Here is a 21,363-nt window from a genome sequence, read left to right on the forward strand (position 1 = left end):
GTTACGTGCAAGGATTGCCCTAGTAAAGTGGTTTGATCAAGAGTGTAGCAATGTTCATGTTAGTGCTATTTCTAAGCACCCTCCGTCCCATCCAGTGGCATATGCAACAGATATGTGGGAGAAATAAAGTATTGCCAAAACTTACTTATGATAATAACTTCAGTGACAATACAGTTAAAATTACAACCAGATCTTCATGAATTTCACTAAGTATGCCTGACACTTTCACATGGCCTGGTCTTCATCTTTCAGTGTTATATTCATATCCTCAGAACCAAGCATTATGGCTTAAGTGTAGCCAAGGGCTCATCGTTGTAATGGATAGGAGCTGTTACATGAGCCATTATAGCATACTAGTCAATACTCCTATGAATACTGGTACAGATTTGAAACATATTCCAGGTCATGGGCAATATATTGACATGTTGCTAATACTGTGATTCCCTAGATACAGAGTTCTAAAGTCATTAGGTGTTGATGCTCTCATAATATTCATGCAAACAGACTTCTGTTCAACTGAGTATGGGCAAACCTGATTCTCTGCAGAACTGAGCAGTGATATTTGCACAGCACTTCAGCACAGAGCAGTGGGAAGGCCGTAAGCAGCTCATGCCTCCACATTCACTCAGCTGGCTGTTCCCCTGCCCAGTAAAAGAGCAAGAGCAGAGCTGGGCTCTTGTGTGTGGGAAGTCTGTGAGTCTGGGAATGGGGGAGAGAGAGGGTTGGGCTGGATAGCCTGTTCTTCCAGTGGAATGGAAAAAGGAGGAGAATTTTTAACTCTACCACCACTGTGAACTGCAGGTACTGCAAAGGCAAGCAGTAGGGTTCTGGCCCTCAGTAATATCTCAGCAGTTGGAAAGAGGAGAGTTAGAAATGGAAGACTGATCTCTGATTAGACCCAAGGCCCCTTGAAATCTTAACTGATCCTTGTCCTATATACTTAGTGTTTTTTTGGTGCTGGGTGGTATTATGATTCTGTGTTGGGTCAGCTATCAAAATTGTGGAAGTGGTATTACCTACAGTAAGCCCTGCTGACAGTCAGGTATTACCCAAGCTTTGCAGCTATGCAGATGAGAATAGATAGGATGAGTATGCCCAAAAACTCTGGTGGAATTTAAATTGGTAGTGTCCTACTTCAGTTTTACAAGGTGGCTAAATATAGGTACGTACATACGTGCACACAGGGCTTCTATTTCACATGCTCTGTGAGTGTAAGGAATATGACTGGAAAGCTCTTGTCTCAGTTTACTGCTGTCCTTTGGTTTTGGGCTGAGAGCCAACAGTGAGGTTTCATAGCGGGCAGCCTTCCCACCCACTTGAAGGGTGTTGAGTAGAGTTTGTGTGTGCTACTGCTGTGCTGAGAATGAGCTGGTGTCCTACACTAGTGTCTATCTTGTTACTTGTGTCTGGGCAGTCTAGTGGTCAGCTGAGCTACTGAAATGTATTTTTTTATTGGCTGTTGAAGGGTAAAAGTAAACAAAAGTATTTTTCATTTGCTATTATGAGCCATGGTAGAATTGTTTGAGGCAAGTACTGATAAAAGATTTTTAGATCCAGTTGAACAATGTCTGATCTGTTTTTAATCTGGCATATGGGGTGTACCTAGGTGAGTGTGCTTGTGGATGAATGAACAGAATCCTTACAGATAAGCTATTATCTCTTTAAACCATCTCAATTTACTTTGTAGAGACTGTGACTGATTGTACAAGGTACTCTGTGTCTCCTGGGAAGTGAAGAGTGCCCCCAGCTCTTGTGGAAGATGCTCAGCATGTCTGTGGAGGTCTGTGCTCTTTAAGATGGGGCACTTCACCAAGAGAAAGTTAAGATAACATTAAAAAGCAAAGAACAGAATTTGCAGTAGTATCACTTATATGATAGCATCTAGAGACTCGAGCAGCATGTTAGATCATCATCCCAAGGATTGTTGTGAAGTTTTCTTATGCTCTCTGCTATAGTCATATACTATAGCAGATCTTACCGTCCAGATATACAAAATATAGTGAAGGAAGTACTTTGATTCCGAAATGGAGAAATGAGCGACAAAGATAATAAACAGTTATACTGTTTATTATGTATATCTATGACAGTTACACTGGAGGTTTGTGGTACAGCTGGAAATTGAACTCAAGAACATAGAAGGACCTCAGTTCTCCTGTGTCTCGTATTATTTTTCTTTCCCATGTTGCTCAGTGTCATTCAGAGATATTAGAGCCTAAAACTAATCCAAACCACTTAATTTCATGAGAATTTACTTTTATATTTTTTTCTCAGGCCAATTAATATTGAGTAGTTTCACTTTCGATTTCAGCACTTTCTACGCAATCACATGTTAGTTCTTGTACTGTACTACAAGCCAGCACTGTTGTTTTGCTATGAACACTGTAAGGAGAGGCACATCTTTTCTTAACAAAAAGTTTTCCTGATCTTTGATATATATTGAAACTTCTTTGTAATTAAAGGTTGTAGTCGTATCAAACCTGCCTGTGGCTCCTCTTTGAGGTCCACTAAGACCATCTTAGGATCATAACTGGTAGAACAGTTCTGTTGCCAAATAAGCGTACGTCTGTAACATGCAGATGAATGGGATACAATATTGCTGAAGGAGGCTATATGAATCTATCAGTTGTTCAGACTTCTGACAGATTTCTGCAGATGTGAATTTACCACAGATCCTTTTCGTGTAGAGCTTATTGTATTTTTTTTTAATTGTTCATGTCTTTTATTAACATTTGCAATCATGAACCCTGTGTTTGGGGCGGAGCTGACCTGACAGGAACAGGATTCTTTCTCTGATGACTTGGTCTGGATTCCTGACGTAAGATGGAATTTAACAGCCTGTTTGCAACTTCTAGGAGTTTTGCTCTCGGCCCTCCAAAACCTTGAAATTAAAATGTCGTTTAAAATCTGCCTTTTATTCAAGTACTTTACATTCTGGAGTACCTTGTGTTAAAAAAACCCAAACCCTCCCTCGTCTATTTATAATACGTTCTTCGGTACTTTAAAATATCACTGATCTTGTGACCTCCCCCCTCCACCGCGCCGATCCCGGCCCCGGTGGGACGTGCCCGGTGAGCGGCCGCGGTGGGGCTGGAAGCGGCTCTGCCGAGCCGCGGCTCCCTCGCTGCAGTGTGGCGGCGGGGCCAGCAGAGGGCGCGGCAAAGGGAGCCCCGGCGCGGAGGGCGCGGGGCGGCGGGGGCGAGCGGCCGGGATGCTCCATGGGCCGGCTTCCCAGAGCTTCTTCCGCGGCAGGAGCGGTCTGTTCTTGAATTGTTGTTGGTTAGGAACAGGATTTGGTTGGGGTGGGCGCTGCCAAAGCGCCAGCCCAGCCGTGTGTTTGGGTCAAGCATCAGGCAAACATTGGGTCAAAGGTCAAGTAACTCCGCATTGCAGAGTGCAGCTGATGACAACCTCCCCACCTGAAGAAGCTGCGTGATCTATGTCAAAGAATTTTACTGAGTGTTTCCACATGGATCCTATCGTTTCTGGTTGAGCACAGAGTAGATCTCATTCTCACCCATCCTCACCCATCTTTATATTTGCCACCTCATGCAGAACAAAACAAAAAAAACTTTAACTTTTTGTGACAGGGAGAGTGAATGGTTTTCAGTTCCCCTTCAATGTGTTACTGAGCACATCTGCACGCTGGCCATGCAGAGTCCTGAGTCTGGTCTATCATGTAGCTAGGTATGTCACATTTCCATAGCACTTGGAAATAAAATTAAGCTTTACAGTGTGAATCCAAATCAGGGAGCAGGGATGCCAGAAGGTGTTGGGTTTTTTTCTTTGCTGTTTTCTTATACCAAAATAAATACTAATTTCTGCTGGGCCTTTTCTTTTGGGCTTTCAGCCTAAATTTAAGTAGGTGTTTATTCATCAGCTAAGCCTGCAGCTTACAGATGAATCCATCAGTGCTACTGAATCGAAACAGTAGGCTGCAATTCTCCCCTAATCTTGTCTTCACAGCAGGCCATGGCACCACAGGCAAGAGCTGCTGCTCTAAGGCACTTATACATCCAACTATGGCTTGGGTTAGAAAAAGTGACTTTCTGTCACCAAGAGAAAACGCATCAGTGTGGGACCTCCTTGTGAATTAGCTTCTTTCTATTACACATACATTTAACGAAAATCTATTCCATCTCATCCACCACCTTAAATTCTTCCTACAATAGGGACCTTTGCTGGTCCAAATCTCTGGCCAGGTAAGGTTTGCTTTGCTTTTCTTACATGGCACTAAAAATACCAGAGAACCTGTTCCTTTCTGCATGTATTCACTGACACAGAATCATGACGAAGTCCTGCAGTGAAATATCTTTGTCCTGTTGCCAGTCTGTGGTAGAGGTGCCCACGTCTGCATTTCAAGTCGTACCACACTATCACATACTTGCATCACCTGTGCCCCACACAGGACTATGCAGTACCTGGAATGTCTTTTTCTCTCAGTTTCTCAGCATCTAAAATGGAGGTGCTAAAGCATTGATCTTATTTGTCTATCTCAGAGAGGTGCCTAACAGATATTTAATAAATACTTTCAGAGAGTTTGGGAAGGGTATGTGAGACCTTTAAAGTAAAATAAAAAGGAATGAATGAATAAATCATGTCATTTGCCAAGCCTTTTAAGTGCCAGCATTAAATGTTTTAGCCATCAGCATGAAGCCTTGCAAAACTGGTATGAAAGTGTGCCAGCTCTGCTGCACAACCTGGGCTTATGTGTACTGAGATGGTGATGAAAAACAAGTAATTTGTTACACACTCATATATACAAATAAAGAGACTCACCATAGGTGAATTGTTGAGCCAGCTTTTGCAATGCTGGCTGTGCTATGTAATTGCTAGAAAGATATCTCAAGTTTTGCAGAGTGTAACTCTTCTTGCTTTGTTTTGGCCACTGGTGAGCTGGACTTCCATATGTCTTGGCTGCTGGTGCTGTGGTAACTTCTCCTTCGAATCATATACCAGTATTGCTGGGTGTTGTTACACATGATAAGCTGCAAATTCTTAGACTAATTCAGCTCAGTGACTGTGAGTAAATGTGTATTTTCCCCCCAATGGAATGTCATGATTTTGCAGTTATGGAAATAAAAGATTTCGGAAAAGCAAATAATATTCTATAAATAGTCCAGTCAAGAAAACAAAAAAATTATTTCTACTGCTTAACTCTACAGTCATGTTGGTGGAATTTACAGGATTAACTTTGTGTAAATAGTTTCTCTTTTATTTGTGGCATCTGGAACAGGCCACTACATGTATTTTATATTCACAGTTTTACCAGGAGAACTGTGTTGTTTAGCTAAAATGGCTTGTATGAATCACCTGGGATTACTCCTGGTTCTTGTGTGGCTGAGCCAGTTTGCATAATTAGGAGAGAGATGCATGGAGAAGCTACTGGGCTTTGGAACCTCTCTGGGTTTTGATCAAAAGCCCACTGAAGCCAAACCCCTCTGGCTCTAATCATCAGGCTAAGGCAGCAGTAGCAACTGAACAAGATAAGGCAATTTTGGAAACAATTAAATCTATCTTTCTGAGTTTTCTGGGTCTCATCACTGAGAATAGCAACGTAGGCTGCATGTGCAGTGTCCCACAGACACAAGGCTGTTGTGATTTTGGAAACAATGCAGCCACTTAGAGGTAATTTTTCTACTGGTGTGTCATCTCAGCTGTATTTAGTAAATTTGTGAAAATAGAGTTATGATGACTTTGGAGCCAGGCTGTTCTGAAAAATGTTTCGGTCACTACAGTAGGCCATTAAATGGAAGGAGTGCTGTTGATCTCCTCGGGGCCTCTGCAGTGTGACTGCAGGTCATCTCCTGGGGCTCGATCTGCAAGATGTGAGGGCTCAGGCAGCTGAGATGGCATTGGCTTGAAATACCTGGGCTGCTTGAGAGAGAGCTTACTTGTGGTGCCACCACCCTTTCTGTGTGATCCAGCCCATTGTTTTGCTCTTTTGCTTTTCTTGGCTACTGTGTGTTTGACCTACATCTGGCTGCTAGGATGAATCTTTGGGAAGGGGTCTTTAAGCATGTGCCTCTTAAGATGCCAAGGCCTGACTATGAATGCTGTGTCTCTAGGAGACACATTATTCTACTGGAGAGGTAAAATGCTGTGGGATTTATCCCCTTTACTATGAAGTTAACATTGATGTTTGTGAGTAACCATCAGGATTACTTATTTATGAAATAAACATTTAACTGAAAATGAAGGGAGTACAAGTAAGCTCAGGACTTATCAGGAGAAAGGGCAACGAGAACAGCTGGGGAAGCACCAGGGGATGGTGCCTGGGGAAATGCTGGAACCCAGCGGATCTGTTTCCCCCAAGGCACAACTCGTCAGCTCCCCAGCACAGGGGAGGAGCGGACAGGAGGCCACGTGCCCTGTAGGAGTCTTGGAGCTAAAACTGAACCTGAACAGCTTTGCTGGCAAACCTACTGCCACTTTTTTAGGTATAGCCAGTAACAGTGCCTGAAAAAGGATAACCTGCATCGTCAAAAGGGTTTTTGTGAGGCACAAGTACAGTTTACATGCAAGTACTGGACACAAGATTCTAGGAAATGGGTATTTTTAATCTAATTCACTGCATCTATTTTCTGTGTTCATGTGAGTAATTCTGGGAGTTCCCTGGTAATCACATGAAAAAGGGTTTATAGGATCAAGTCCCCAGGGCTTAGTCTCGTAAGATGCCAAGCTGTCTAACCCCAGCAAAGGAAGGCACCTGCACATGGGCTTTAAGAACATGAGTGATCATTTAGTAATTAATGTGACTTGTCACATGCTTAAAATTAAATCCACATGTAAAGTACCGGGCTGGACCAGACTTGCAGGTTTGGTACTCAGCATCCTGTAAAATAGAGCCCATTACAGTCACTGGTCTACTAGGTCAGTAGTATAGTAGAATCTAAGCACTGCTTTATAAAAGAAAGTATTAAAAAAATAAGCAAAGAAATATAATTACATTAAAGTATTATTTTAAAAAACATTTGCTATATTTTATTTTTCTCCTGGCACATAGCTAATTAAATCGTTTTACAGTATGAAATATTATAATATTTATAGGAGTTATTTTTCTGGTGCATAATATAACAGAATGAGCAATAAATGGCAATATAACATTCAGGTTGAAATCCTGCATGCCAAGCTTTATAGAATTGCTGAAAGTAGAATGGGGACCATGATGGCTTCCCCTCCCACATCTCTGTACCTCCCACTACCTTCCCTGGTAGAAGTCTTCAGTCTGTCATTCCCATTCTTTGGAGTAAACATTTTACAGCCTCATAATCATCTTGTACCTGAGAGATATTAACTGTGTTTTTGATAGATTATGATTCATTTCAATATTCCCTGCATTTTGCATTTGATTGACTAATAGTTTATTACAGGTAGTTTATGCTTCAGGATTATGACACCATTAATGTTTGCCATGGCATCCATTCCTAATAATGAACTCTTTGGGGGAAGGAGAGTTAATGCAATGTATATTGGAATAGAAATTGCTTTTCTGTGCAATGTCTTCTAGACCAGAGGTCTCACTTAGGGTGCACTTGGAGCATGGTTCCCCTTAAACAAGCCAGGTAATTTAGTGGTAGGACCTTAGCTGTTGTAGATAGGCAGTCCTATTAAAGACTACAGCGAGCAGCAATTTCCACCAGCTAAAGCTATGGTTCTTGATGTAGGAGAAAGGATGAAAACTTTACTCCTCTTGATGGAAATTATGCCCTTCTGAATGCATGTGATTACTCTCAGCAAGTATGGGGTTGATATATCAGGAAAACATATGGTCATGATTAATATCCTGTGCATGTCCTACAGATCCATAGTGAAAATGCTTTTTTTTGCTGGACTAAAATAAAGAGCATTGCATGATAGGAATAAAAGACAAATTTTCAAAGCTGGCTCAGATAGAGTGCTAAAACTACATTTAAACACTTGGAGCAAGTAATTTCTTTGTGTTTTTGAGGGATGGTGAATGCTTTTATCTTCTCATGATTTCCTGGGTGCAATGTCTGTGAATGACACAGTTACAGATACGTGCTACTCTGACAAAGTGAGGTTCATGGTTACAAGAATTTCTGGAGTGATGCTAATTTGTAAGTGATGCTATGGATACATCTGCCATGTAATGCTCATTGCTTAAGTGAGGTAGCAGCGCAGCAGGAGAACTGGTAACACAGAGGCTGTATCTGTGAGCCCTGCTATAGACCAGGACAGTATCAGCAACAAAGACACTATTAACTAAATAGAAAGGACTCAGGATTAAGTGCTTTGTGCCTCTGAAGCTGCTATACCAGGGCTGGCATTATAAATATACTTACAGTATATTCTTCCAGGGAGCTTTCTGTTAATATCTGAGTGGGCAAAATAAAAAAAAAAACAACAAACCTCTCTCTCCTAAAGAGGTTGCCCCAAGTATATCTGAACTCTCAGCAAGTGCTACAGATGGAACAAGAGTGCATCCAACTTTTTTGTTTTGCCTTTCAATCCTGAATCTTAATTAGTTCCCTACTGCTTTAGTACATGCACAACATTTTAATAGTCATAAGGACTCACTCCAATCCATATTGCCATTTCCACAATTCCCTCCTTCATACCAGTAGCAATTCTCTTCCCCCTGTCGCCCCTCACATTTAGGAATAGTGTAAAGAAAACTAAATAGCCAAACGTGTAGCGGTAGATTGATGAGGTTGTCACACCATTCTCTTCACCGTTTTCTTCCAACCTGCACTGTGCTCTAATAGATGGATGATTGCTGGGGGAGAGAGAGAGTTAGCAAATCCCACAGCCAGATGTTCAGGGATGGACAGAGCGACCTTCTCAAGGAACCCAGAGGACTGTAGCTGTGTCCTTCTGAGGGAGAAGGACAGTCAGGTGCCTCTGGCTGCCTGTGTTTATCTCTCTTTTCAAAAGGAGCACAAATGGGCTCAGCATGGCTGCAAGGATGGATGTTTTTCAGTGCATCGCGGGAAATGACCAGTCATCCGTCTCTTCACTGTGTAGTCTGCCTGCAGCCATCAATCTTGTAGCCCAGCATGGCAGCTCCTTTTGGCTCAGTTTGGCTCAATGTTAGATGAACAAAGGGAAAAGAAAGCTGAGGAGGAGGAAAGGAGAGAACAGCAACTATTCTCTATTTCACTTTGTTTTCCCCTTGCATTTGCTCTCTCTTCCTCTTCCCCATTATCATCTATTGTCACTGTGTTTTGTAAGGTGTGAAAATGTATATTATCAGGACCTAGGAGTATACAATGTTTCTCTGTTAGCAGAGAGGAGAAAGGAGAGAGATTGAAAAGACATAATTCAAGGCCCAGAGCTTCCATTTTTCAGACTTTTCTGTGGCAGTTTTCACAAGAAGCATGCCCTAGTTTGCTGCAGCAGATGAGAAGGAATAGAGTAGTGTCCCTCTATCTTGCTGTTTTTCTCCCTTGTTCTTCCTGATTTCTTCCTCACTGCCACATTAGCGTTTTCAGCTGTGTACTTCATCTCTCCATTCCTCTTCTAATCAAAAGGCAATCAGCAGAGCCATATGATGGGACTTCCTGGATAAAGGTATGTACTGATGCCCAGAGCCATGATGGCAGCTGCTGTCAGCAATTGCAAGCTTGCTTAAGTCAAGCCTGCTTGATGCAACAGCACTGAGCTGTGCAGGCTTTGCACAGGCTGCCTGACCTCATCCAGCACCTATGGTTCCTACTGTGAAACCAGAGGTCATGACAATATCTTCATTGGGTATGCAGCCCATCAGAATAAAACACATTCAGATATGTCTGCTTGTACACTTAGTACTGAATTAGCCAGTTTCAGCACTGAACTCATATGGGACTGTTTTTGCCCGAAATACTCAGATTTTACGTACTTTGAGTGAGGCTGAAAGGAAAAGAGGTGTGTGAATACACTGCCCGCTGGACTCCTGTAACTAGGGTCAGCTTTTTTCCTACAGTGAGCTGTACTGTTCTTGCTTATTCTGTTTTCCCCTAGAATTCTTGCCTCCGGATATCATAGCAGATCATGTTTGGCTTAATTTGTAGAAGGCTTATTGAGGATAGCATCGTTCCCCGTAGCACTGTGTTGTTTGATTGATGTATTTTAAAAAAATGAGTGACTGCATTTACTTTTTAATTTTTTGATCACAATGATCTAAGCATCAGGCGTGAAAGAGCCAGGCTCCCCTGCAGAACAGTGGTAGGAGGTTTCTGTCTCCCACTTTTTACTGTAGGCAAATAACTGAAATTTCTCAGCCACACAGGGACCAACTAAGCTCTGAGACAGAGAAAGGGAGCTCTGTAAAAGCAAATACTGGACATAGAGAGCTCCCTGAGAAATCTTTACCTGCTTTCAACCCAAATGTGCCATCTGGAGTGAACAGACTTATGCCAAGATGGGGGAGATTTATACCATCATGGGTTTAAAGAGCTGCTTTGCAGTAGCTGCTGAGGTGTTGTTTTGTGTTTTGGTTTTTTTTTTCCTTTTTGCCATAAACCTAAAGAATAAACCCTCAAGGAAAACATTTGTTTGGTGAAAACCAGTTTCTCCTCCCCCTCATCTTACATGAGCAGGCTTTACAAGTGGGCACAAGATCTTTCTGAGTGGGGATATTCAGGGAATTCTTTTGTATTTTCTTTACAAAATGGATAGCATTCTTTTATAACCTGTGCATTTAATTGTACTTCTTTTGAATGAATGGTAATATTTTCTGCCACTACACATTTTGCCTCCCTGCAAAATCTGAAAAAGACAAATCTTGTTCAGGTTGTCATGAGACAGCCTACCCCAGATGGCACATCTGTGTCTCGGGATGCCCTCTGGCTGGCCTGTTGGCAGGCATTCCCGTGGCTTTGAAGGTCACCTTGTTTACACCTTGCCTTTTCCCCCCTCCCTATTCAGAGTCTTGCTGAGCCTGCAGGCTCAGCTTCACCATCTGCATTTTCTCTGGTGCCATTAATCTTCCTGTTTACCATTCTGTTATTAATTCTAGAGTTCACCTTTTTGTCTAAACCCTTTATAGGCCTCTTGGAATTGCTTGCCTTTTTGTGGCAAGAGATCTGAGCATCTCAGAGATAATTTGCTTTGTTCTTTCCCATTTCTGAAAGGATACCTACTGGCATCTCATGCCATTTTTCTATTACAAGCCTTTCTTCTTATAATAACATTTTTCACTTCTATAGCTTCATCAGTCAGATGCGTCTTAACATATGAGTAAATATTATTTTCATTTTTTGGAATTTGTGAATTGACCACTCCAATCTGGTATCTCTGGAAATAGTCTTACTTTTTCAGTGTTTTTCTTGTCTGGAAAGAAAATTTGTTTAAATATGTCTTTGTGAGACCCTGTAGGAGCACCTTGCATTTTTGGTGCACTTTATTTGAATGCCTGAATGATTATGAATATTAAACAAGCTTTACCAAACCCCAGAGGATAGGTGAAGACTATCTCCATTTGACAGATTATGGAAAAGCAAGGGTATCTCTGTTAGAATTTGGCCCAGGATCACTTGGTGGGACAGCATGATGCCAAGGGTAGCATCTGGGGCGGTTGCTCCCTATCCTAAAAACATTGCTACTTTGCTGTGGCCTTTCTGTTCTTCATTGGTTTATACAGGTTCAGTATTCACCGAGCCAGGGATGCTGAAATAGCTCTGCTTGGCGAGGCTGACCCTCAGACACCGCGCTGTGTGAGTGTGGCTGTCCTGCTTCCCAGGCCTCCTGGCATACGGAGCACTGACTTCCCACATGCAGGATCAGGACCAGGACACCTGTAATCCGGCTGAGCGGTGCTAAGAAGCCCTACTGCACCTTTGCTGGTGCCTTCAGAGGTGACTGGGTGTCTCTGCCTGCTCCCCAGGACTTTCAGTGTTAGAAAGGCCTTGTTAATGGGCTGCCACACCATATGGAGCCAGCCAGAGCTGAGCACATAAACCCCCTCAGAGCACCAGAAAGCACAGAGCAGGTTCCCAAGAATCACTGCAGGACTCAGATTGGCTTTGGCAGGTTTATCAGCTCTGGCTTAGTGCCGGCTCTGCTAGGCCTGGACTGAATTAATTGGGATGCTTGTGCACTGCAGCTGAGAGATAACTGCATTACAGAGATTTATCTGTTACTAGAGGTATCCCCTCCATTGTCCTCGATAAGGAAGAGAAGCTATGCAGAATCTCACAGAATTTGCAGTGAAGTTGGCATGGCTGGCTTTACACATGATTTATGTATGAGTTTGCATTTGGTACAAGTGTTTTTATTCAGTTCTGTCACATATAGTACAGTTGTTTTCAGTGGTGGTCTACTCCTGTTACCCTTTGCAGAATGTGCAGTGTGGGGCGACTGTCCCAGCTGTGTGGTGTGGGGGAACTGGTGTTTGCTGATTGCTGTCTGGTAATTATCAGATTCTGGTTCTTTGGATGGATCAAAAAGCCCATCATCTATCTGTGTGAATTATTCTATATGACCACTTGCAGATAGGTAGCCCAAGTTATTATCTTATTCCAAACAGACCAGAAGCCCTGTTAGGGTGATGCAAAGCCCAAAGGAATAGGCTTTTTACTTAGGAATTTTCTACAAATTGTATCAGTTACCCTCCTTCTGTCCCTCAGTGTTGCCTACAGTGCTGCCTGATGCTGCAAAAGTCCTGGTGCATTGTAAGCCCATCTAGAACACACATGCAAGAGTGACCAGAACACAAACCAGTGCTATAAAAATGCTATTGAGTGGAGATGTTCCTGAATGGAGATGATTTGAGCCCTGAGGGTAGTTACTTGATCCAGCATTTAGTCTGATATTGTAATTTGGCAGTCTTTGAGAAGCAAGTACAGCGTATTATATGTGACAATGATTATATCTGTGCTGAGAAATAAATCTGTAGAGAACTTCCAAGAGACAACTGACAGGAGGGCGGTTTTTTGTTTGTTTGGTTGTTTTTTATTGAGAGATTTTATAGAGGCATTCTAGTCTGTCAAAGAGATGCAGCTGCTTGTAAAGTCCATATTTGATAGTGGGTTAAACTAAACAATGCTTAACCTTATGTTCTCTGCAGTTTTCTGCAGCCTTATTTCTAACTCCTGTTGTCTTGTAACCTCCTGGGAAATTTTTTAACTAGGGGCTGATAGAAGCTTTCCCTTGGATCCCTGTGTTAAAGTTGTCCTCTGATTTTTCTGCAGTTATGCCCAGGCTAAAGAGTGAAAGTGTACAGTCCCATCCATATCAGAGCTTCCTCTGTCTTCACTTTCTCCCCTTGCCCTCTGCTCTCCTCCAACCTCATCGTGAGACTAGTGGCTTTGTAGGAGGAGGTGCTAGGGAGATATTGGGATTTTCCAATCTGCTAATGCTCCCTAGAGCAAACCTCAGTAGCGCTCAAAATTTGCAACAACTTTTTACTAAGATTAATTTCAGAGCTTTACAGGAACCCATGGTTCCAACCTGAGGAGGACTTCTTGCTTAATGGCAGAGTCCTCCAAACTATTCTTTCCACACAAAATGGTTTGTTTTTGAGGAAACAAATACTCTAATTTTTTCAAGTAGTCTTCCTTCTATAATGTCTTTGTACTCACCATGGCCCAGTTTACCTTGAAAGAGCAATAATATACATGAGGTTTAGAGTGGGATTGGTGGGAGAGACAAAGAATTACTGGAGTAGCCTTACAACCTCCAGTATAGCCATGGCTATATTGCAACTTGGATTAAAAATACAGTGAATTTATGTTTACTACTCGCTAGGGACATTTGTTTGGCTTTTATGGACTCATTGTGAGAGTCTGTGTTATCAGTAATCTGTCTCAGGGGAGGCTTAGGGCTGGGCTAACAGGAGGTTCTGTATGGGTAGAACTGGCAGTGACAAGTTTGCTACAGATGAGTGCTGACTTGCAGTAGTGTTGGGAGAAAAGGGTGGGATAGCAGGGACCGTGGAAGGTCAGGATTAAAGCATAACATAAAGCCCCTGGGACAGCAGGATATAGTGCAGTGAAAGAAGGGTTTTGAAGATCCAGATCTGCAGAAGGAGTGAAGGTCCCTCCTGTGCTGTGCTGGCAGAGGCATGCTTACAAAACGAAGCTTGCAGAGCCCTGCCTTTAGTGTACCTGGTTCTGGTCACTGCTGTGAATGTATCAATTCTAAAGATGCTAACAAGTCACTGTACTGGCCACGAACACAACAAGCAAGAGAGCAAACAAGTTAAGGAGAGTGTGGTCGTGCATACGCAGAAGAGCTACAAAATCCAGCTATTTCATGTATGGCATTGCCTCCCCATTCTTTCTTAAGGGATTCCATCCCCCATGCCCCCACCCTTTGCACTCTAACGCTATATTTGTGCCTTGGAGATGTGGAGATGAGCGTATGATGGATGGATGGATGCTGCTTGTCTGGGTTTTTCACCACCATTTCCCCTGGGGCACTCTGTCTGCTGGCAGAGAGCACCATCCCAAAAGATGGTATCTTTTGCAAACTCGACAGCTAACAGACAGCTTCTCTCTCTGCATATTTCCCCAAAGAAGAGCAGGCTTAATCTGGTTTTTATATGGCATACTTCATTATAATCTTTTTGACTTCCTATGTTCCCAATACGCCATAATAAATAAAACGCTGGGGGTGGGAACAGCAGAGATGCTGAGGCTTCACACTCTTGTGACACTGATAGATTCTCATTTTAAACTGTCATGGGATTTAATTGCTTGCTGAGCCACTGCACTGCACTTTCAGACACATCCTGCCACATCCTCTTAATGAGCTTAGTGGCTGCATTCACTCAGCAGTAGTTCTGCTTGCTGTGAATTAGGTGGCTTTTTTAGACCACCTATGTCATTTTAAAGAGGTAGTGGTTATTAAGGTAATATCCTTGGATTTATCCATCTTAAACATCATTTCATGAACTCTTAATATATAGTTTCCTCTGGTACTTTTTGTGTTCCAAAAAAATGGCACCAAGAAACAAAAATGCAAGAATCTATGTGCAAAGTCAGTGTTTGTCTAAGAGGGGTTTTGGAAGCCGGATTGCTTTGGTTTGCATAGTAGCTGTCTCTGGCGTGATAGATCACGCTGGAACTCACCCAATAAGTATCTCTGTTCCCAATTAGAACTGGAAGTGGAGCTGCTTACGAGTGCACAGAGATGATGGTTTGGGTGGCAGCTGCTACTGTGGAGATGGAAATGATCCATTATAAAACAAATACATTGCACTGTATAGAAAAAGGGATTATTGTTTTTAATTTATGTTTCAAAGAGACACTGAAAAGTTGCTTAGCTCCCAATGCATTGTAAACCAAATGTAGCTTATTTAAGGACAAGAATTTGCAACTATTTTGCTATTTTGGTGAATCAAAACTTGAAAAAGCCCACCATTTTGTAGGATTTGTGAAAATGTGCTTCTTTTGGAGGCAGCAGTTCAATAGCAAGCAGATACAGGAATGACGCTGGCATGGGTGCTCGTTCAGATTCTACCACCACAATCTAAGGACCTTGATAAATAGAGAGGTTGCTGCACTGAGCTGGTAAGCAGAAATAACCATGTTAATTTAATCACTATGAAAGGGACTCTGCCAAGTTAAAACCCATAAATTTTAATTATATGCACACACACATATTTGAATTATAATGTATGCACAATATTTAGCTGTGACACTAGTAATACCATGGTTTACTAAAATGGGAAGGATTCTTAAATAACATATTATTTTTTCATTGGTGATTTTTGTTGATTTGACACTTCTGTTTTGGATAGTTCTCACTAGTTCCTGCATCTCCTACATTAACCATGTGCTACTGCATTTGCAATACTAATCAAAAGGAAATTTATCTACCAGCCTTCTTAAAAATTTTATATAAAAGAGTAAGCTTTTAATTATAGTACCTTTACTAGTAGTTATTACTTGTAATAAAGATTATGTTCTCTGATATTGCAACGTTTGAAGAAGAGCTTGTGATACAAACTAGAAGTTACAATAGAAAGAATTTAGGACAATTAGTGGGTAGCAAATGTTATTACCTATATTTTAAAAGGATTTGGATGTGATTCAAAGACCTATAAATTCTACATGACCATCTGAGAAATTGATTGAAACAATAATTGGGTATAATCAGGAAAGCACCTGAGAAATGATGATATAGGAGGTTCTAACCAACGACTTTTTTTTCCTACCAAGGAAAAGCATGTCTCACTACTTTCTTAAAATTCTATATATGATAATGAAATAACTAATAGTTAGGGGAGTTTGATGATTTTCTTAGACTTTCTGAAGACCTTTGGCATGTAATAGGCCTACAAAGAGAAACAGAGCACTATCTTGGATCAAAACTTTCAGAATAAAAGATAATGAAAGAAAGAAATTTCATTATAGATAAAGGCTAACATCTGGTGCATTGACATTTAGTGCTTGGTCCAGTGTTGTGTAATGTATTAATGAACAAGCTGGAGAGTTGCAATACCTTGTGAACTACAAAGATTTGCACATACTGCAAAGTTATTTAGAGTGATTGTGGCTGGGGAGGTCTGTACTGGCCTCCCTGGGGAGATGTGAATGTGCTTGGTGAGTGGGCAGAGGGATGGGCATTTTAATACAATACCTGTGTGTTTGAATGTATTCTTTATGGGAGTTCTTGTTTCCATTACAAGGTTCCTAATTCTTCTGCTTAGTATGCAGCTTGGACATTGAAAGACACAGCCTGAGGAGTAATCTAAAGAATATTATAATTCATTTGTTTAAATGAGATATGTAGTTTCTTCTGAAAATGTTGGGTGCAGTCTTGGTCTGTCTTGGGAAGACTAGTGTGTAATAAGAGGAAGTTCAGAGAGGTTTGCCAGGACCATATGGAAAGCTTCCCACAACAGAGTCATAGAAAAATTGTGACTGTTTATCCTCGAAAGGAGAGGAATAAAAAGAAATGACAAAAAGCCTAGAAGAGTTAGCCCTCTGGCCTTGTTTGAAACTTCTGGCACTGGCTGTTACTTTCATAATCAGGACAGTGAGTGGAACAGACCCCACCTTACTTCCAAACAGCAGTTCTCATGATCTGGGAGAAGCCTTGATCTTTCACATGAAAACTACATTTCAGGTGTTGAGTTGGCTTCTCACTTTTATTTAGGGTACAGGCATAAGAGAAAAAGATACTTTTCTTGCTTTTTTGGCAAAATCCTGGAGAGTTAAATACAGAAGAGAAAATAAGAGATTTTGTGAAATGAATTTAATGATCCCTTGTAGTGTTTAACTATTTCTGTAGATTAACTGAACTATATTTTAAATTTTTTAAGACTTTCATCTCTGGGGATTCAAAAACTGGTTTGGAAACGTAACTCCCTGTCTTCATTACTGTATCCTTTACAGACTAGCCATCTTCCAGGAAAGACTTAATTCATTATAAAGATTGAATTCATTACTAAGGGGTTGTCTTTGGACCTCTGAAGGTTTTTATAGTATAAACTTTACATTCCAGATGAGATAACCTCTGACATTTCCCACTTTCTAGAGTTATTTAGGAGCAAAATGGATTCACAGATGCTACCAGTGCGGAAGAAAATGAAGGAGTTGAATGGCAGTCAGCTTAGTGGGCAAACGGGAGGCAGCTACACTGAGTTTATTTTTGCCGTATTCCTTACTCACTAACTTAACTTCTTGATGACTCAATCTCCCCATCAGTAAACCAAATAAAAATATTACCTTACAATGCCTTGTCAGTGGGATGTTAAATTTAGTAATTAGAAAAAGCTCTGAGAGTTTTGGATGAAAAGTCCTCCTGGAGCGTTGCTGTTGGGAAGTAGCAGCAGCACACAGAACAAACATACCTATTAAAGACAACTGCCCATTTTTGACCTTAAAACCTACCTTTTCCTCTTATCAAACTTAATGTTCAATATCTCTGGAACAAACAGGGAGTAGCGTTACGTTTTTATACGTTCTACTTATCCCTCAGCCCTTCCTTGCTCATTTCCTTTTCTAATGAATTCATTTGCTGTATGTATTGGTATCCAGAGACAGACATAGTTTGTCACAGTGAAGACATGTTTGTTTCTAATGCCCTTGAGCTTGCTTGAAGATTCTTCACTTGCTGAATGTATGATGACCCCTTGGGTTTTGCAGTCCCACAAGGAAATACCGAGCAAATGCCCTTTTGCACCCCAGAACAGGACTTTGAAACCAAGCCAAGCCCACAGACAGAGATGATTATGGAGATTCCTTAGTGACTTCAGATTCAAGTGTTGGGATTTGCACATAAATAAAGTCAAAAATGCCTTCTTTCTATTGAAATGTCTGGATCCAGAGGGGGGTACTAGTAGTTCAACAGGGAAATTCAATCTGTATGATTCTCTTTTGACTTCTCTGTCTTTTTTATAGCTCAAGTAAGGGAGAAGTTGGAAAAGAGGCCATAATGGGGTGGGTGTGTAGAACTTAATGCTGAAAACAGAGGCCTAAATGAATAGAACTCCTTGTGATGAGAAGGGGAATCAATTCACAGTTGATCCCATCCCATTGTGTGGGTTGTCCTGGGAGTTTCCTTTAAAATCTCAGTGATTTGGGTTTTCTGCATACTTTGTAGTCAGCCTTTCCCTCATGAATAGAATAGCTTTTCCTGGAATTTTTGCTGGATTTTCTGTGGTTATTGGCTGAGCAGTGCTCTCTCACTTCAGAAGACTGGAGCAAGCATGTTGTGGAAGCACCGATCAGGGACCCTGAATCATTTGCTGGCTAAGAGTTTTTCGTATATAGAACAAACATGTTCCTGGGATGCAATTACCCCCAAGAAACAGATTATATTTTACTGTCTCAGGTGGAAGTGTTCATTCATTATTTGGATTGCGGGAGTGATTTGGGACTCTAAAATCACATGAATTTCTACCCTGCAGAATTTACAACTCATGGCGATAGAAAGACAAGGAGCTTCAGGCATATTGGGGAACAAAACAAAGTCCTAAAGGATGAGAAGTGGACAGACCTGTGAAATAAGGACAGCAGATGCTGATTTGTGAGCATCAGTCCTGTACATTATTATTTGTAAATATATTGACCTAGAGGAAGGAACTCATTGTAGAAGGGAGGGAGTAATTGAGAAGTCCATAGCTGGCATTGCTAGCTAAAGAGATGTGCAGGACGTCTCCCTGCCATAGCGTTATTCTGAATGAACCCCTGCATGAGTGGGGTGGAGGCCAGGATCTACAAGGAAAACTGAGTTATTCACTAGGTGTATTTTAACTCTTTACTAAAATTAACGTGCTGTATTTGCCTGTCTGCTGCCTCATAATCTACTATCAGCATTTGAAAGGGAAATAAGGCTCTGTTACTTTGCTTGTACAGCAAGTTGTATCAAGCTTTCTCGTAAACCTGCAGGTTTTGGAGCCCAGTGCCTTCAGCCTGGTCCTGAGCCAGCCTTTAGCTCTTCCTGCAGTGATTGGGTGTTATCCTGTTTTATGGGCAACTTTGCTGACTGCATTTCTTCACTGGTGTAGGCCCATTTAAAGCCAACTGGAGATTTTATCTAGTCAATATTACATGAAAATTCAAGACACATCCCTTTGTTTTTCTACGTAAGTTCTCAGCATTGGCCCCACACACAAACTTTCTGCTTTCCCACATGTGGAACATGCCCTGGTATAGAAGAATGAGGGTTGAAGCTATGCTGTTTAAATTGTGCCAGATGCTAACTTGCATTAAACTCTTTTCTTCTTCGGGAGATCAGATTCTTTATATTTTTTTATTTCAGTATCTTAGAAAAATACTGAAATATTTTATTCTTTTTTTTATTCTTTCTTTGAAGCATAGGGAGTTTACACAAAGGAGAAGGATTCCCCCACCCACATTTATTTCCTCCTGATACAGTATGTCCAACCTTTTTTTTCCTGTAAACAAGCATAGCAATTGAAAAGATATCAGGTTTTCAGTAAGATAGAAGTGAATACTATATGGAGATCCTTAGTGGTTAAACAAACTTGAAGAACTCTCCTTCAAGACAGAAAAAAGCTTGAAAGTCCGTTAGTTGTCTGCTTGACATCTCTGTCCTTCTGCTTGTTAGCTCTTTGGGGGAGACACATACAGTGAGTGTGTTTTGTTTTTCAGAAGTTGATCTGCCTCTGAAAAAAGATGGGTTCACCTCAGAAAGTACAACTCTGGAAGCCTTGCTGCGTGGAGAGGGAATAGAGAAAAAACCAGACACTAAAGAGGAAGACACTATACAAGAAATCCAGGTAAAGGAGAGCGCCATGCTCTAACATCAGGGCTCGATTTACTTTTTGTCTCTAAGTCTAGCAGTCTTTTGTCCTGTGGCAGAACAGTGCATATGTTGATAGTTGTGTTATGCTACTGCCAAACCTTTGTGCTACTCTGTGATGCTCAAAATGAACTCAGGATCTCATATACTTCACAAGAATCTCTGTTGCTTGACTGTGTCTGCACAACTCTTTTGTTGGAATTTGTTTTGGAGCACTATGAGATAATTACATATTAAACTGACAAGCAGAAATGGGTCCCAAATATAAACTGAATTTTAGTGCCTCACATTTAAAGTGAATTTGGACATGGATTTGAATTTGGATTCACAGCTGCTGACTGTAAACAAAAACATGTCATTGCCTTCCCTGTTTTGTGGTTTTTTGTTGGGTTTTTTTTGGGTCGGTTTTTTGGGGAGTTTTTGTTTGTTTGTCTTTGTTTTATTTTTTGTTTGTTTTTTCAATACTAAGTAGTCTTCTGGAGGTATACGTGAAAAATAAATAATTAAAAATCTCTTAACCTTAATTATCTTAGTTATTAGTAATGCAGGTATGAGAAATATTGCCTCTTCACATGCATTATGGTTTGAAAGTTATTTGTCAACATTCCATTCCATCCTTCAACAATTAGAAGTAGAAATACAATTGTAGGTCTGTCATAGAAGGAATTCAGCTAATATAAAGGGTTCTTATATAAGTCCACATCACTTTTAAAGATATCTTAAATCAGTAGGAAAGTGGGTTTCTCCCGCAGCAGCATGTCTGTGGTGATGCTAAACCACCATTGTGCTATGAGTCTTTTATAGGGATTTTAGTGAGAGTTATTAGCAATGTGCCAACCTTGGTAATTTTGGCTGAGGTACAATGTGTTGCACCTACACCTAAAACTACTGAAAATTTGTGGGGGCAGTCCCATGCCAAATGAAACAAGAGCATGGGCAACAAATCTGTATTACTTGGAGCTCAGTCCTACTGCTCAATTTGCTAGAAATTTTACACATGTAGGGGCAGCAAAATTAGCTCTCCCCTTCCCAGTTACACCGGTAAAGGAAAAGCTTGGCATGAGGCCTTCTCTGTGTTTGCTTCTTCAGTAGTGTATGTGTCTATCAAGCTGAGAGCTCTAACCAAAGATCTGTTTATACCTGCTTCCTAGGCCACAAAAAGTCATGGTGCAGCATCCTTATGAGATTGTACAAGCCCCTTTGAGT

General features: G+C 41.2%; 1 protein-coding gene across 9 annotated transcripts in view; it reads left to right on the forward strand.

Annotated features, from left to right (window-relative positions):
• Positions 1–21,363, forward strand: part of DPF3 (double PHD fingers 3) — a 125,998-nt gene that overhangs the window by 47,127 nt on the left and 57,508 nt on the right. For all 9 annotated transcript variants that reach the window (XR_001921953.2, XR_001921954.2, XR_001921955.2 and 6 more), the window contains exon 4: positions 20,007–20,134. Coding sequence is in view for 6 of the 9 variants with exons in the window: in XM_025896072.1 (XP_025751857.1) it covers positions 20,007–20,134 (128 nt within the window). In the remaining 3 variants the exon portion in view is untranslated. The remainder of the gene's footprint in view (positions 1–20,006; positions 20,135–21,363) is intronic.

This window comes from Manacus vitellinus, unplaced genomic scaffold, assembly GCF_001715985.3.
Source record: "Manacus vitellinus isolate BGI_N305 unplaced genomic scaffold, ASM171598v3 scaffold_6_pilon, whole genome shotgun sequence".
Classification (NCBI taxonomy): domain Eukaryota; kingdom Metazoa; phylum Chordata; class Aves; order Passeriformes; family Pipridae; genus Manacus; species Manacus vitellinus.